We start from the raw sequence: 17553 nt of genomic DNA, 5'->3' as shown, positions 1-17553 counted from the left end.
ACAGGATACATAGGGCCGGGATTTGTCACTGTGTAACCTGCAGCCTAAAAGGCTCTGTCTCTGTGGGTGTTTTCCACAGTGACTCCCAGCACACCACAGCGGCTTGCCAGGTGGCACAATTAGTTACTTCTCCCAAGGGGGTGGATTCCTATTTACAGCTGATGTCATTGGTGGGGGCAAAGGTGATCTGGGGAGAAACCAGGCCTCTGGGTGATGCATACACCACAGGGATCCCCATGTGCCAGCCACAGGCCAGTCCCAGCCCTGTGGCATCTATGCCACATGCCACACCTCCATCACGTAGCCCTTACCATGTCCAGCCACACCCGCCCCTCACTGCACTCACCTCCTCTGCTGGGAACTCTTGGGTACACTATTCCCAGCTCCAAGATGGCAGTGCATGGAGTGCAAGTGGGAAAGCTCCCAACGCCAGAGAAAAAAGCTCAGCTCCCTCCCACCCCCCACACAACCCTGACTCCGGGGGCTTAGCTCCGCTTCTCCCACACACCAAACCTCTGTCCTGCCATCACAACTCAGACCCCTCCTCCCCTCCAACCACCTGTGCCCAAGCTCAGGAGCCAGTAGTACCAGGGCCCTATGATCCCCGCCGCCCAGGGCAAGTACCCCTCTCCGCCCCCTGCCCCTGAGTCACTTACCCCGCCCCAGTTCAGAGTCCTGGCCAGGTCATTCCCTGTCCCCAGAGGGAGGATGGCTACAGGAGGAGGGGGATTCAGACGTAACTGGTCCAGGATGGAGAGGATCCACCCCACCTGGCCAAACACCAAACAGGCAGCTGGTTACTTCAGAGCCCTATGGGGTGATCAGCTTGAGGGGGTAGAGAGTGTTACCAAGAGCCAGAGATGAGGAGGATGTGGAGACTGTCCCCCCTCCAGCCGTTACAGGAGATGCTCAGTCAATAACCGTCAATGCTCCAGACAGAGGGGACAAACCCCATCTTTTTACCCAATGTTCTGGGGAAATGCCTGCCCCACCCCAAATGGCAAGTGAGTGAGGCTCGCCAGAGGTGGCATCTCATGCAGTTCACAGCCTGTTGGTGCCCTAGTATGTGTCAATGCCCCTGTACAGTGGATTCTGCCAGGACCCATAGGGCTGAGAATCCCCACTGCTATTTGCCCTGACGGCTGATCAGCCCCTTTCTATACCTAACCTACACTGGGAGCGTGAGAGTTAATTTTCCAGGAGTGCTGCAGACATCTTAGATGGGTGAAGCCTGAACTCACTCTGGCTCCCAAACTTTGCCCAGCTCAGGGCTGTGCCAGCAACTCGTCAGGAGCTCCAGGGCTGCACCTAAATGGCATCAAAAGGAGACCATTGCAGCCACCCTCATCTCTAGCATGGAGACATAGCCCACAAAGCTAGCTTCTGAGATGAAGATGGAGCATGGCATGCTGGGATCTGTAGTCACAGGGGGCTGTGAGCCATATTACAGAACTTGGGGGACCCATTTTGCCCACCTCTGGATTAGATCAAGGAAGCTGCCACCTCTCCTGGAAGGGCAAGGGGTTTGGATCAAGGCACCAGCCACGTCCCTTGACAACTCAGAGGTCAGGGTCACTCACCGTGCCATCCCCCCCACACGCCAGGATCCGCAGGTTGTGCACTTTCCGATATATCTCCAGCCTGCAGGGAAGCAGAAAGCGGAGGGGATCAGGGAAAGGCGGGAGAATCACGGAGACGTTCGAAGCTGGGAATGCACCAGCCAGTGTTTGCAATGGGTTCCTCTCTCAGGCGGTCCATTAGAGGAGTCACAATCCTGGACCCCTCTCTTCACCCTAGAGCCTCATGGCATTTGACACATTGTAATGAATTTATCTTCACAGGCCCCTGGAAAAGGAAGCCAGGATTATTATCCCCATTGTACAGATGGAGAAACGCAGGTGTAGAGAGGGAATGGGATTGGCCCCAGGTCACAGAACAGGCTAGTGACAGAGCTGGGAATAGAACCCAGGAGTCTGGCTCCCAGCCCTGTGCCTTAACCATTCGGCCATCCTTCCTCCTGGAAACACAAGGGAGCCAGGGCTGACTGGGAAGTGAAATGGGATCAGTCCCCAGAGACACTTCCCAGGCTTTGAACTTGCACTGGGTGTCCAGCCGCACAGCTCTTCCCAAGGGCCTTTCCTAGAGCGTCAGTCCCTCACTAGCAGCCAGCTGGAAGAGAAGGGGCCAAAGCTCCCATTGGAGGAGACAGTGGGAGAAGGGGATGGGGCTCCCTGAGTCAGTACTCACGCCTCTTTGGGGCCGCCCTGGTTGAGGTCAAAGACTTGTCGTGGGTTGAGATACCACATGAAGGACTGGATGATCTTGGCTCCCTAAAAGGATGAAACACTTCAGGAAACAGTATACAGACAATCCCAATGGGATGGTGGGGGGCAGGGAGGAAGCAGAGTCTTAGACAGAGGTGATGCGAATCTGCAGTCCTGGATAGTCAGGCAAGGCCTGGCCTCAAGAGGAGATGCCAGGGAGTAAGCTGCTTCTGTATTTGCAGCTGAGACATCACCGAACATGCTGGATTCTCAGCAGTTGGGATGCAAGGCCTCCATGGAGCTGGCTATCCAGGAACATGTCAGAAAATGTCCCTACCTGATTCCCACCACTCTTGGGGTTCACAAACACCAGCAGGGGCTTCATGAGTGGGGCTGGCGTAGGCTTGATGACAAAGGGTTTCCATCGCCCCTCCTGCAAGAGACACCACAACACCATCAATAAACATGGGGAAAACACAAGTTCCTGCCTGCAACTGAAATTTAAAGTCACTGAGGTCCGAAGTTGGAGACAAAATACTGAACATTCCAGACACCCCCAGAGCCCTAGCACTGGGATCCACCCTCCCAGCCCCAAGGACAGCAGCAGGATCTACCCCCCAGAGCCCTAGCACTGGGATCCACCCTCCCAGTCCCAAGGGCAGCAGCACTCCAGTGAGAGTGGGATCCACATGCCAGCCTTTCTGTTCTCTTTTTAAACACCCCTTTGAGAGATCTTACAATTGCGAATGACCCTCATTCCCAGCACCTTCCCTCCACCTCATTTTTATCCGCTCCATGTCTCAGACCATACCCTGTGACCAGCAAACCTTCTCCAACTCCCATTCCCCACCCCCCCGCCAATTCCCAGTCAACACAGGCCTCATTCTCTGACCTCCGCCCCCTTTTTGCTGGGTTTCCGCTTGAACGATGTCCTCTTCTTTTTCTTACTGGACTTCAGTGTATTCTAGCAAAGAGAAAAACCATGTCAGCAGCTGCCAGTCGATCAGGAGCTGCTGATTAAACAGGAGCGAAGCCCGAGGGAGCGACTCACCTGGGGGCGCCGGACCCGCAGAATCCAGGTCGGCGGGATGACGACAGCAGCATGAGCCCCCAGCGAGCACGGCTCCTCAATGCATTGCAGCATGAAGCACGACACCTTACTGTGATACTGCGAGGGAGAGAGAACGCAGCACTCGATTGCTGAGGCCTGGCCTGGGAAGCCCAGCTCTGAACACTCACAGCACCTCTGCCTCCAGCAGGGAGCGCTGTAGGAAACGCAGCAGGAGCCCAACAATGTGAAGGCTCCCAACAGGAGGCATTGCAGGAAAAGGGCGGGAACCCTGGCTGTGAGAGGCGCTCCCAGCTACTCCAATCCCAGCCTCTCTGAGTAAGAGGTGCTGCGGGGTCTGGGGCAGGAGCAGCAGCTGTGGGGAGCTTCCAGCTTGCACTAGAACGCACCTGGCCATCAGAAGTCATTAGGCCATTAACTCAGGGTAGGGCTGCACTCACCGCTTGCTTACACCAGGAACAGCTGATGGCTACAATCTCCTTGCTGTGAAAGGCAAACTTCTGCTGGAAACCCTGCAGAGGGAAGGAGGCAGGTCATGAGGCTCCTGACAACTCTCCGCAGTGCAGCGAGGGGCGCACAGGAAGAGGAACAGCTGTTCCCCAGCTACAGCAGATGTTAGCCACAAGAGTCCTTCTGCAGCCAATGCAGCTCAGGTCTCAGTTGGACAGTTCCCTACCCACAGCCCTGGCATGAGGGAATTCAACATGTTTGGGACAAGCATCTCCGGATCTGAGGGCAAGGACTCAGCCAAAGGTGCCTGGGGGGGTCCCTCCAGAACAGATTGGGAGATCAGTTTGTGTGGAAATCTTTATGACTGGATGGACGTGGGGATTGAGGGAGTGCTGGCTGTGCTGCCAGTAGGCGGCAGTATAGGGAATGGTAGCATCACTGCCTGCGAGGGGGCTGCCCCCTCCCAGCAGGGCTTGTGCGCGTCCTGCTCCAGTGGTTCCTCTCTATGTTCCCCACACCTACCACCTTCCCCTTCCCTGCCTAACCTCGGCTTTTCTTCAGCCCTTCTCACCTTTCCGCACTGCCGGCACTTCCCTTCCTGGCGTCTCCGGTGCACCCAGTGATGCCGGACGACTATGGGCTAAACGGAAACACAAGGCCAGGTTCAAAGAGAACGCAGAGAAAAGTACGGACATGATCCTGTTAGCACACTCCTTGGCTGGGACCCACAGTGGCCTGGCCTCTTCTCTGGCCCATATGGAATGGAATCCTCCTTTGCAATCTCTCTAGTGCCAAGAGGATACTGCAGAAGCCCCATGGAACATCTCAGCCCAGACACTGGAGAGATTCAGAAGCACGAGCACTCAGCTCTGGGAGAGACCAGGGAGATGAAAGCCCAGACACAGGGTACCTGACTGAGATGCCAGGTGCCTTATCCTCCAGTGCTGCTCTCAACAACCCCCAGGAGAAACCCATGTGGGGAGGGGAGGAGGAAACCCTATCGTGAGGTGCACGTCAAAGGTTTGTTCTGGTACATTTGGGGGGCAAAGAGAACACCCAGGCATCCTTCACCCTAAACAGACAGCATGTTTGCATCATGAGAAAGGAATCTCAACCAGGCTTGCTTGAAAACTCTGGAGAGAACTGTGGGTGAGATGAGCTTCTTTGGACAGGAGGGTAACTTGTTCATTAGTTTAGTCTCTAGAAAGGTATTGTGATTTTGTATTATACATAACCATTTGTTTCCAATATTCTTACTGTCACCTGACTCTCTGTTCTTTGATAATAAATGTATTCTTGTTTTCACTGGGAATATGTTTAAGTGCTGTGTGTTTAGCAGAGCTGTGTAGTCAGCTTTGGGACAGCAGGCCTGGTAATTCTGTGAGTGTCCAGTGGAGCAGGCGCTGGACTCTAAAGGGGATGCTTGGAGGACAGGGAGGTTAGGGTGCCTATTGCTAACCTACAGAGAGAAAATAAGGTCTGCGGAGGCTTGGAGGGGAGTGTTTGTGTTGCTGGAGGCTGATGGAGTCAGGGAGCTGACACACAGCACGCACAGACAAGACTTCCTCACCCTAAGGGCAGGTGACAGCGAGGTGCCTCACAGCCCTGGGTACCCTGGGAAATGTCACAATTATGACGAAAAATCAGAAAAAGAAATGCCGTGAATCCACGCTGCCTCCCACTCCCCATGGCAAACCATGTCTCTGCCACAGGCCTAATGGAAAACAGATGCCCCACCTAGCTCACGGTCACAGAAGACACACTGGAGACACCTGCGGCCCTGAACACAGATGACGAAAGCAAAGAGCTGAAACTGCTGAGCTCCAGACCACATCAGTCACTGAGGAGAGAAATTAAGTTCCTCGGAACTCCCTCTGCTCACCCTGTTCTCCCAGCAGTCCGACTTAATCATGAGTGGAGCTAAATCCATATGGCAATGGTCAGCCAGCACGTGCTGCCTGAACTGGCGCCCCCTCACGCTGGCAACAGAGTAAGAGGCATTCAAACACAGCCATCTTCTCTGTGCCTGAGCCTGGGAGCCCCATGGGGCAGGGGCAGCTCGTTCTGTGACAGGGGACTGCCAAGCACAGTGCTGGTCCCTAACGGCTACCGGGATGGCACGTCCACCCTCCCAAGCCAGGGGAGTAATTTTAGGGAGAGATGGAAGGAGGCAGTACATTTCCCCCAGCTTGTACTGGGTGGTGAGGAGGGGGAAAGAGGTGCATCTGTTTAAACACAGTATTTCTTCTCTCTTCCCCCCAATTTTACTCCTCCATCTGGAGGGGAGAAGGAAGCAGCACAGGTTGGGGAGCATAGGGGAGTCCGAGTTTGCTGCTTAGTCCAAGAGCACTGTCTGCCCCCCATGAACAGCTGCTGTCCATGCATTCACACCTTTGTTTATTCTTCCTTCCCTAGGTTCTGCTTCCTACTGTACAGTGGTTGGAATGATGAATTCTGGAGGGTGCTTTCCTTATAGCACCGTCAAGGTCTGGGATCTAACCCCTATTTCCTGGTTAAAGCTGGTAAGGTAAATTTGAGGGATAAGAGAGCCCAGATACCATAATGATGGGCACCTTGGAAACAGATTGGATTAGGTTCTCTATGGAGACCGCAGAGGAGAGATTCTTGGGTGCTTCTAATCTAAAAGCTAGTGCAGTAGCTGTTCAGGTGAATCCCAGGTGTGCGTATTCCCCATGGAGATCCCTGGCCTATGTCCTACCAAAAGCTCCTCTGGACATGTCTGCTAGTTTGGAACTGCCTTAGGACTAGTTTGTGTGGATACTCTCCAGTTCCCTCCACCCCCACCTTTCAGCACCACGGAGAGCTCCACATCCCTAGGGAAGGCACAGGGTGCTGTTGCTGGTCACACCGCTGCAGCACAGAGGTTTGCAGGAGAGCTCCTGAGGGGGCATTACTGTGTTTCTCCTGAAAGCGGTGCTAGGCAGCCATTTACTCCTTCCTGGGTCACACTGTAGGGCATACTGGAGAGATGGCAGCAAAGGACACCACACGGGAAATGGTTTAAAGTGCTACAGTGCACGTTTAACCTGGCCTGGACACAGCCATGCAGTACAGACTATGGGGGACAATCCTGCCCTGGCTGGGAGAGATGAAGTAGATAGGACCTAACAGACATACAAGCCAGAGTCCCCACAGATAAGAGGTGCACCAGAGTTCAACCAGGGGCAAGTTCAGGTACTGTGGCAATAAGTGCAGCTAACCGGGCTGGGCGATAGAGCAAAAACCCAGCTCTTCTCCCCGAACTCCACACAACCTTCCAGGAGGCCTGCAAAAGTTCAACTGTTCTTTCATTCTCTCAGGGCCAGCACCAGATGGGGTGAAATTCCTCCTGGGAAAGGCTGGCCTTGAGGTGTCTTTGGCCCAGCCTGGCAGGCCCAGGAGGTTCTGAGAATGCAGATCAGCAGCTGACTGACCAGAAGCGGATCTGCCCCTGAATGATCTGAGATTCGCCCCATACTAGCACCAATCCCGTGCAGATGCATTTCAAAGAAATGCCCCACAGGATGGGTGACCATGCCCCTTCAGTGCCCAGAGGTTTCACTGGTAGCACAGACTCAGGGGCTCCTGCCACACTTGAAAATGCCCAGACTTTCTGCTGCTTCCACAACAAACCAAGCTAAGCCCCTTCCCCGGCACCCTGAGCCCTCTGCCACCAAACTAGAAGGGGACGGGACTTCCTCCTGGCAAACACAGCAAGCAGTCCAGCTGAGTCTCTCACCTCCCGAACGTTCCTTGATCCCGACTCCCTGAAGGAAGGCTTGCAGCGGAAATTTATCTGCAGATTTAACACACACAAGAGAGGCATCTGTGAAACCATCTACTAAAAGAAACCTACTGGAGTCGTGTTCAATGTGGCAGGCCTGGGAGCTTCCTGGGACATTTGATGCTTATCTGGGATCCTCATCCAACCCCCTACCAAAGGAACAATTCACCAGCCCTTGGGGCTAAAATGCCAGGAGAGCTGCTAAAAGTCTGTTTCCCCACTAAACTGTCCCCTCAGGAGGCACCTGCCTGTCACGACAATGGTTAACCAAAGCACATGGGGTTCAGTGCTGGCCCCATGCTGTTGCCCAGGTAAGGGGTAACCAGCTCTTCAGGCCCAGGAGCGACCTGTGTTGGGCTTTACTCACTTTCTCCAGCTGTTCTATGCAGGGTGTATGCACTACAATTTTGCAGGCTGCACACTTGCGTCTGGTCAGAGGTTTCTGCTGAAAGAGGGAAAAGTCCCTATGTTAACGTCAGTATTTATTTACACTCTGGAAGCCTTGGAGCTCCACTCACTCCTCCTCCACTCCGAGGCGGGCACTCCTGAGAGCAAGCAGCTCAGCACGCTACAGGATGGGAAGCCATAAGGATCACCGCAGGTAAAAAGCCTCCTCCCTTGATCTGAATGCTCGACCCCCAGCCTGCCTCAGCCCTGCCCTGGGGCAAGAGGCGAAAGCACTCTCCATTGGCCGATCACTCCTCAATCTCTTCTGACACTGGCACCAGGCAGCCAATCACTGCCACCTGTGGCAGTTTTGGTGCTGCCCATCAGGCTGTGACCCCAAGCTCATTTCACCCAGACCAATGAACATCCATCAGATGGGCACCATCCTCAGACCCCAGCACTCGCAGCTGGATGCAACCTGCACTTAGAGAGGGAAGGCTGCAGCGACTCCAAGGGCGTTGCCCCTATGGGCGGCCCAGCCTGCAGTCATGTAACTGCAGGGCATGGGCTTCCACTTTTTGGTTCTTCCTTTTATTGCAAGATCCTTCCTGGAAAGTTCTGGAATTAAATTCTCTCTTGGGGCAACTGGGGTCACTACAGCCACTTACAGAAACTCTCTAACAACTCAGCCAGCTGGATCCTAGCCACGGAGATACCCAGAGGCCCTGGTGCCTGCTGCCAGCTCAGATGCAGCAACTTTCCAGACTCAAAGCAGCATTAGCAGCAGGCAGAATCTAGAGCAGAACATTTTCCATATCTCTCACTGGCCCCACAAGTGTTAACCCCTTCTTTGTTGGACCCCAGAATGCCTGAGAACTTCCACTGGGGTTCTCCCAACAAATTTTTTGGTGGGCTCAGAGTGCGGCCACCAACTCTTGCTGGTGGCCGCTCTGACAATTTTTCCTAAAATACTTGCTCAATTTTAGGAAAAACTCAATAAATATGCAAATACACATGTCCAAACCATTGTAATTTATTTATGTAGGGTTTTTTCGCAGACTCAATAATAAAAATAATGTACAGTTATCTCTATTCTTTATAAACAGAACAGAAACACAAATAAGGTGCTTAGCATGTTCTTGTCTTTTTTCTTGTTTCTTTTGCATTTCTGGTTGCTTTTTTTTGGAGGGGGGAGACAGGCTAGCTACTAAGTCTGTTGTGAAAAGTGATATTATAACTAATATACAAATATCACTTTTCACAGCAGACTTACTCAGCTCCAGCAAGCCTGGGGACAAATTAAGCCCTGGATAGGAAGGTGGGTACAGCGGCAGCAAGGGCCAGGGGCAATGGGGCACTGGGAGAAGCAGCGGGGACCAGAGGTGATGATAAGGGCTAAGCTTGGGGCTAGAGCCTGCCACCGCGCAGTCAGGGAACGGAGACTGAAGCCTCACACACAGGGGATGGGGATGGAGCTCAAAGCCACATGAGCGGAACCTGCCACCCCAAGGCTGAAGCCTGACCCCACCACCCCGGGAAAGTGGGGAACTCACATTGGCTATCTCCCCAAAGGGGGGCAAGGCCCAACCACTGATGGCAGCCCTACGGGAGGGGTTGCTGCTTTGGGCCCCTCCCTCTATCACCACCCAGCAGGCTGTGGGGGCAAGAAAAGACCTTGGTGGCCGCATTTGAGAAATGCCAGGCTACTGAGTGCAGAAAGGGATCCCCAGGTTTTTCCACTAGGTGGCAGCGCAGTCTTGTATCTAGACCAAGCAGAGCTGATGACGGGGTCACTGTGCCTGACTTACCAGCATCTTGGCCACACAGTTCTGTTCCCCCACATAGCAGAAATCCCCAGAGCCGCTGGTCTCAAACCAGATGTGCTCCCCGTAGATTGCAGTTTCCTGGAAGGCACAAGAGATATCGTTGCACTTCTCCAATGGGCCACAAGAGTCCCCACACTGTCAGGACCTGGCCTCGGATCCCAGCAGTCACCTCCAACATGATGAATATCCCAGCTGACCATCCCAGATCCACAATACATTGTGCTACAGAGCACCGCTGTGATCACAGGCTGCACAGAGGCCCACTCTCCAGAGCGAGGGCATATCCAGAAAACCTGCCCAAAGCTCCCACCATGGCCCAGACATGTCAGAAATGTAAAAGTACTGCCCGTAGGATGCTATCCTGTCTAGCTGTAAACAATGGGGCTGTCCGGGAGAGGATTCTCCTGGGCAAATTCACCTCATTGCTAAGGAGTTTTCCTGAGATTCAGCTTACATTTCCCCCTTACTTCCCGTCACCCGCTCCACCCCAGTGTCCCATCCGGAGGTTTGCACCCCTCGCTCCGTTACTGGCAGACTGTCATGGCCCCACTCACACACTACTGAGCTGAACTGGACACATCTCTCCTCACAGGTCAAACCCTTCAGCCCCCTGACTGTTTCTGCTCTTCTCTGAATGCCCTTCACAGTGTTCCAGGTGAGAACCATCCCCTCTCAGCTTCCAAACACAAGGCCTCTGGGGACGAGGGGACCAGAGCAGAAGGCATGATCCCAGCTAGGTCTCCCCACAGTTGTAGAGAAGGATTGTCCCCACCCTGCATCAGGACACGAGGCCTCTGAGGATGCAGCTCACAATGGGTTCAGCTTTGTCTGTGCATCCCCACCAAGGAGAGCAGTGCCTTCCACCACTCACCAGGTCTCCATTCCCACGTGCAGAATGGATGGCTGTATAGTAGCAGTGGGGAATGAGAGCGAATGCCCTGTCTATTTCCCCCAGCATCCAGGCACTTTACCCAGCAACATCAGAAAGCACCAGCTGCTAGCCACAAGCTACGAATGTCAAAACAGGAGCCACCTGGTACAGCCTTATGGCCCTCCTCCTGGGAATGGCCACAAGCCGAGTTAGCCACTGTAACATCAGAGAGTCCCCTCCCAAGCACCAAGGAAAATTAAAGGCAACCTACACTCCAGTCCACAGTGCTGCGGATCTGCCTCTCTGATTCACTCCTCAGGGCTAGTGTGGGGTTCGGCTGGGATACCATGTGCTGGAGGCCGGACTTGGCGATGGCTTTCCTGGAAGAAAGAGGGAGGGGTGGCTATAAAAAAAGGTGGGAACATAAATGCACGCAAGGCATCATAAACTCTTCAGAAGGAAGAGGCTAAGGGGGGCAGAGCATTGTTCATTAGTATCACTCAAAGCCAGAAACCTGGGCTGAGGCTGAATTCACTATAATGACAGGCTGGTCAATATCCACCCTTCCGCATACGCCATGAGGATGAGCTGGTGAAGGGTTCCCTGCAATGGTGAGATATAGGCTCTCACAAGCCACACCTACACAGTATGCCCCTCTAGCGGTGACTGAGCCACAGAGCAGCTTGGGAGTCTGCTAGAGCTACAGATCTGGGGTTTGCCCAGGCAGCAGACGCTCATGTTTTTAGATCCAGAGGCCCTGGGGGTTGATGCCCAACTCAGGGGCATCACATTACACACAAAAAGCTTCTGATTTGACCTGGTGGGAGTAGCCCCTCTTCCCAAAGATGGGCAAAGGTCGCAAGGGTGGGGACTCTTCCTGAAGACATTGGGACATCCCAGAGATGCCCCCTCTCACTTGAATGTCACAAATGGACAGAGAATCGAGAGCCAGCAGAAGCGGGGCGGAGTGCGGTGAGAATGGGGGAAGCAGCTCACGGCCCCTGCTCACAAGAGGCTCTCGCTGTCTCCAGGTCAGCAGCCGTTCGTCTGGGACTGACAACCTCAGCAAAGCTTTTGACCCCTCCCACCATGGCAGTGCCATTTCCAGTAACTGCCCGGGCAGGGAGTTGTGCAGCCTCTGAGCCCAGCAGCCAGTGGAGCTGGGCATAGAAAGCCAACTGGAGAAACTGGACACATCCTTCCCCCATCCCAGAAACATCCCCTCTCATGATCCCTTATTCACACCTGCACCCGGCACCAGCAGCTGGGAGAAGCAGCAAGCACAGGGGTACTGCAAAAACAAACTCAGCAGCCAGTCAGACACACACCGATGAACAAGAGGCTGATTGGCCTTTGATCAGAGGAGAAGGACATGGAGACACTGACTCCCTGGCCTCTCCTAGTCCACAAACCTATGGAGCACATGGCTGGGAGCTGCAGCTAGGCCTGGCAGAGGGTCCTGTGCTAGTCCCTTCCCTCATCCTGCCCCAAGGCCCCATGCAGTCCCTCCAGCTCCCTCACCCCACCCCCTCCACTTGCCCTGATCCAGCAGGGTTTGGTACTCCACGCCAATGCGTCAGCCATGCCCTCACCTTCCTCCCCCCCCCCCCCCATGCCAGATAAGCTAGACACCCTATGCCAATCTCTGCTCCCTTCAATACTGCCCCAGCCACGGCCTGGACTATCACTCTGAGCCCCCCCCCCCACCCTTGGGAACACCATACATACAGCAGCTGGGGGCTCCAGGCTTTAGGGAAGGCACTGGCATAGTTGCCATAGGCAGGATCCATTCCCAAGCATTCATATATGGTTTCTGATGGCCGCCTGGCTCTAGTAGGAACCTTCCATCTCTTGGCAGCCAGCCGTGCTCTGCATGGTGGGAGCAGAGTGCCTGGCCTGGGGATCTCCCCTGAGAGCCGTGGCTGGCTGAGGCGTCGGTAATAGCCCTGCAGCCCACAGGCTGCTTTGCTGTACACAAAATCTGCAGGCAGGAGGTGGGTGGAGCGGCGGCGCAGGCAGCCTGGAGCTTGCAGGAGAGACCTCATGCCGATAGGGTGCAGGGAAGGGCGCCTGCTCCTTGGGGGAAGCTTAGCCTGCAGCTCACGCCGATCCAACCTGGCTCCTGAGGCGACAGTCTCCTCCCTGCCACAGCCCTCCTTTAGCTCCTCCCAGGGCGACTCGGATCCAGAGCCTTCGGCACGGGCCATCCGCCTCCCTTCCTCTGCCTCGCTTACTTGGATGAGGCTGGCCAGTAGCATGGAGGGGCCCATGAGTTGGGTATCGATGGTGCGCACCTGGCCCCCGCGCTTCTTCTGGACAGCAAACCTGGGGCTCAGGTGGGGCGGGGTGGTGCTGGAGCGACGCCGGGGGCTCATGCTGCCCTTGTCTGCGGAGCCCAGGCAGGAAAAGCTCTGCAGCTGGGTACTGGACCTGCGGCGGCGCTGTGCCAGCGAGGCCGAGGGCATGCCCACCACGGAGCGCCGCCTGGCTTTGCCAGTGGGCACTGACACAACGCTGGCACGCTGGGAACCCAGCAACGACACCTTCCTCCTGAAGTGCCTTTTAAAGAAGGTGTCCATAGTGACTGGGGGTGCCCCGAGCAGTGGCTGTTAACACAGAAACCAGCAATTAAAGGGGGAGGGGCTCTCGTCAAACCTCCTACAAGGTCTGCAAGCCCCAGTCAGGGATGGGTACTACCACTCTCTGCAGGGAAGGATGCTACAAGGGAGCTCTGGGGGGACTCAAAGGGTACTGTTGTGAGGGGCATCGGAGAGAAAGAGGAAGGGAGGGAGACACAGGGGAAAGCCAACATGGGGTGCTGCTGCCAGGAGACCTATACTGGATATTACAACATTAGAGGCCAATGCAGGGCAAGGAAACCCCTGCACAAGGCAAAAAGGAGAAGTGGGATGGGTGAGAAGCCTGAAGGTCTTTTCTGGTGGTTCAGGAGTTGTTCATGAGTAATGAGGCAGAACACCTAGATTTGGGGACGTCCCATACTGGACCAGCTGGCAGATAGGAGACAAGACCCAACCCCACACCCGAGGACAGCTAGGGGCAGTTATCTCCATGCAGGAGACGCCAGCCTGGATTTGCAGCCATTCTCTGCCTTCCAAGGCAGCTGGGGATGGGAATGCTGTGGCGGCACCATACTCAGCCCCACTAAGGGGTGCACAACATTGCTCCCTACCTGCCAATATACGGAGCACCTCAAGGATGCTCCAATTTCACCCCACCCCCAGGGGTTGCTGACCATGGCTAGGACAGGAGGGAGGGAAAGGTGTTGGGTGTGATCTGGCCTCCATTTGGGTTACAGGGTCCCTGCAGAGATGAGTGCCATTCATTCTGCCCCGGGAGGGAGCAGAGCTGGGACCAAACCAAAGAGGGACAGCTCCAGCCCCATGGTCCAGTTCTGGGAAGGGGTCAGGACTGCAGACCCCAGGCCTTCCACTGAACAGATTCTAAGCCCCCACTTGTCTTGACTACTAAAAAGTACATGTCTGATGGTGCTGGAAAAGGGCATAAGCAGGAAGGAGTCTTCACAGGGGACCCCTACTCCAACCCAGTCTCCTGGTTAGTAACAGCGCAACAGTGTATGCTCCTGCAGCAGCTTTCCACAGAGTGAGACCCACAGCACCCTTTTGAGTACAGGACTCCAACCTCAGTCCTAACTGAGCAGAGTCACGAACACTCCTGGGGAGTCTGGCCTGGGTGCAAACTCAGTCCACCACTTGCTGGTTAAAAGGAGACTTGCAATGACGGAGCACCTCAGTGAGAGTCACAGTGCCACTCTGCAGACAAGTGCTTTTCTTTGGCCCGGTCTATGCTTAAACATTTTTTCCACATAGCTGTGAAAAATTCCTGTCCCTGAGCACTGGAACTATGCCAACCCCCCCACCCCCGGTGTAGATGGACGAATGCTTCTGTCGCCCTAGCCACCGCCACTCAAGGAAGTGGATTACCTACAGTGCCAGAAAGACCCCTTCAGTTGCTCTGAGAAGTGCCTACACTATGGCACTACAGCGACGAAGGTACAGCACCATAGCTGTGCTACCGTAGCGCCTGCAGCGTAGGCATGGCCTTAAAAGGATGCAGCCACGAAACACCACTCGCCCCTTGGGTTAAGGACCAAGCAAACATTTAGACCTAATTCACTTGTCCTCACTGAGGCGGTTTCTGTGCCTTTCCCAGCATGCTGAGCTGGGCGGGGTTACTCTCTGCTGCTAGTTCCCTCTGTATCCCGCCTCCAATACCATAGGAGCTGGCTCCTGAAGCTCCTTCTCTTGTACTCTAGTTTTCCCTTTCTATGTTTCAGGGACTAGCCCAGGCTGCTACTGATCTCCTGGTTCCCAGCACTGGAGGAAGCTGAGGGATCTCATTGTTTAAACACAAATGCCCTGTCAGCACTGAGTTTACAGCCCGTTCCTAGAACCATTGCTCTGCAGAGAACTTTAGGTAAAAAACGGAACTGACATTTTTTTAAAGCCAGGTGTAAACGTTGGACTTAGCACTGCTGAGAAGAGATTCACTTTAAACCAAACTGACATTCGCCTACATTCTCACTTGAGGATGAGGTAACATGCTGAGCAAGACTGAGCATGGCACAGGATGCTTTCAATGCAGGTATCTGGGAGCTCTCTGCTCCAGTTACACAGTGATTCCTGCTGGATTTCCCATAGTCTGCAGGAGAACAGCTCCCTTCCTGTGTACATCCCATGAGTGCATTGACGATAGCTCCCCTCTGGGAGATTTTGGGAAGACCCCTTCTTTGCCCACTACCCTCGGTTACTCAGTTTCCTCCCTCTCTTGCCACTCCATCAAGTTCTCTACTCGTAAATTCTAAGCGCGGACATTTCAGACATTACAGAATTCAGGACATATCAGATCTTAGCACTCAGAGTTTACAAGTAGAAACTAACATTAAATGTAGGGCAGAAGGTGCCTGCCTAGCACTTGAAGAGAATAGAGACTGGCTAAGAGACTTGGAGCAGGGCTGGGGAAATAATCATATCTGCTCTGCTCAAAACCTCACTCTTCAGCTGGAGAGAGCTTTACATTGACTCTCAAGCTCTCTCTGCCCAGTGCTGTCAGGTTGCCAAGATACTGCAGCTGCAGGAGAAAAGCTTTGAGCAGCAGATGGAGAAGGCTTCAGCAATGGCCTGGTGGGCACATTTTTAAATGGAGGCAATGTTATTTGACCAGATCCACACTCCCATTCTCCAGCTAGCAATTCTCTTCTGCCTCTCCAAACTTCAGTTTCCAGCCACGTGTTCTCAGCCTCCATCCATTTCTTCTAGCCTTAATCCCAGCTATATAGGGTCAGCTCTTTGAGTCCTTCTTCTCTATTCCACTGTCTTGATGTTTCTTGGCTAGGCTGCGGCTAATGAAATCCTTTGGTATGACATGCATCCTCCTAGGTTTAGGTTTCCCAACCCTTCTCTTACCCTCCATTTCTACGTTTAACACCCTGTTTCCTGTATATTCTTCCCATCTTCTTTTCACATGCTCTAACCATCAAAGCCTCAACTCCCTCAGCTTCTCTAGAAGTGGTACCACTTTCACACTTCCCTCAATTTGTTCATTCCAAACATAGTCCACCCTTAGAACTCCAAGCATCCACCATAATATTTTAATTTCCACTGTATTCAATATCCGCCCCTTTCTCTTCCTCAGCCCCCAGCATTCAGAGCCATACAAAAGTGAAGGCCTAATTACTATCTTGTAGATCTTACTTTTCAATGTGATAGGCACTCTCCTATCACAAACCACTCCGCTCACTTCTTTCCAGTTAGTCCATACCTTTCCTGTTCTGCTTATAAATTCGTCGTTGAGTTCACTATTATCCTGTACTATCTAACCTAGGCACTTGAATTTCTGTGCCTTTGATAGTGGCTGGCCCCAAAGACTTACAGTCTCATTGTCTTCCTTTAGTGTATAATCAAATCTACAGACACACACGCGGTTTTATTTCTGCTGATTTTCATGCCATTTCTTTCAAGTACGCATCTCCATCTTCTTCCACTTCCGAGCACATTGTCTGCAAAAACATGCACCTGGATGTTTTCTGTAAGCGCATCAAGCACCAAGGCAAACAAAAAGGGGTTCAGTGATGAGCCTTGACATTCCAACGCTTACTAGAAACTGTTCAGTTTCTCCACATGGACTTTTAACTGTGGTAACAGCACCCTCATAAATGCCCTGGACAAGTCTGATACAGTCTTCAGGTATCTGCTTCATTCTCATACACCACCAGCCAACCTCTCTCGAAACATAGTCATAAGCCTTCTTAAGATCCACTAATACCATGTGCAATGTTTTCCCTCTTTTTTTTATATTTTTCCATAGCAATCTTAATGTAAAGATAGCATCCGCTGGTGACTTGCCTGTCACGGATCCAAACTGATTGTCACTGACCTTTACTTTTCTTCATAGTCTCTTATCAATAACTTTCTCCCAGATCTTCATTGTGTGACTCGTGAGTTTAATGTTGCCTTAGTTACCACAGTCTTGGTAAGTAAGAGATAGTGAGAGTATGATTAACTCCTCCTTCCCCCTCTGCCTGGCACGTAAAAATCCTAGAATTGTAATTTTAAGCTAAGTATCATTACATTACAGTAGCATAGTGCGGGAAAGTGGGAGGCATGATTGTGCACTGCAGAGGTCTTTGAAGTTCTAGCATGGGTATCTTGTGGGCTACAGTCCTGCTAAATCGAAAGTGAACACGAAGGGCCATGTCTACACGGCAGATTTTCTGATATTCTCCTACCATTGCACTAGCATCATGCAGCTCCACCAGTGAGCAACAGTGGCAGGGCTAGCACAAACTGGCCAACAGAACTTTAACCACCATGTTATCCAGAGCAGCTCTGAGCAGCCTTACAGAGTTGCTAGCGCACTGGTGC

General features: G+C 53.3%; 1 protein-coding gene across 5 annotated transcripts in view; it reads right to left on the bottom strand.

Annotated features, from left to right (window-relative positions):
* Nucleotides 1-17553, bottom strand: part of DGKZ (diacylglycerol kinase zeta) — a 101695-nt gene that overhangs the window by 27410 nt on the left and 56732 nt on the right. For 2 of the 5 annotated variants that reach the window (XM_054025896.1, XM_054025897.1), the window contains 13 exons: nucleotides 12380-13257; nucleotides 10923-11031; nucleotides 9763-9858; nucleotides 7935-8012; nucleotides 7523-7579; nucleotides 4355-4423; nucleotides 3774-3845; nucleotides 3316-3432; nucleotides 3157-3228; nucleotides 2602-2697; nucleotides 2248-2330; nucleotides 1581-1641; nucleotides 657-770 (listed from right to left, as the gene is read on the bottom strand). In XM_054025896.1, coding sequence (XP_053881871.1) covers nucleotides 657-770; nucleotides 1581-1641; nucleotides 2248-2330; nucleotides 2602-2697; nucleotides 3157-3228; nucleotides 3316-3432; nucleotides 3774-3845; nucleotides 4355-4423; nucleotides 7523-7579; nucleotides 7935-8012; nucleotides 9763-9858; nucleotides 10923-11031; nucleotides 12380-13230 — 1875 coding nt within the window. In that variant the 5' untranslated portion in view covers nucleotides 13231-13257. The remainder of the gene's footprint in view (nucleotides 1-656; nucleotides 771-1580; nucleotides 1642-2247; nucleotides 2331-2601; nucleotides 2698-3156; nucleotides 3229-3315; nucleotides 3433-3773; nucleotides 3846-4354; nucleotides 4424-7522; nucleotides 7580-7934; nucleotides 8013-9762; nucleotides 9859-10922; nucleotides 11032-12379; nucleotides 13258-17553) is intronic. The other 3 variants (XM_054025900.1, XM_054025901.1, XM_054025899.1) reach the window with 2 other exon arrangements.

This window comes from Malaclemys terrapin, chromosome 4 (assembly GCF_027887155.1).
Source record: "Malaclemys terrapin pileata isolate rMalTer1 chromosome 4, rMalTer1.hap1, whole genome shotgun sequence".
NCBI classification, from domain to species: Eukaryota; Metazoa; Chordata; order Testudines; family Emydidae; genus Malaclemys; species Malaclemys terrapin.
Note: the sequence above shows the minus strand (reverse complement) of the source record. Positions and strands in the feature narration are given on the sequence as shown.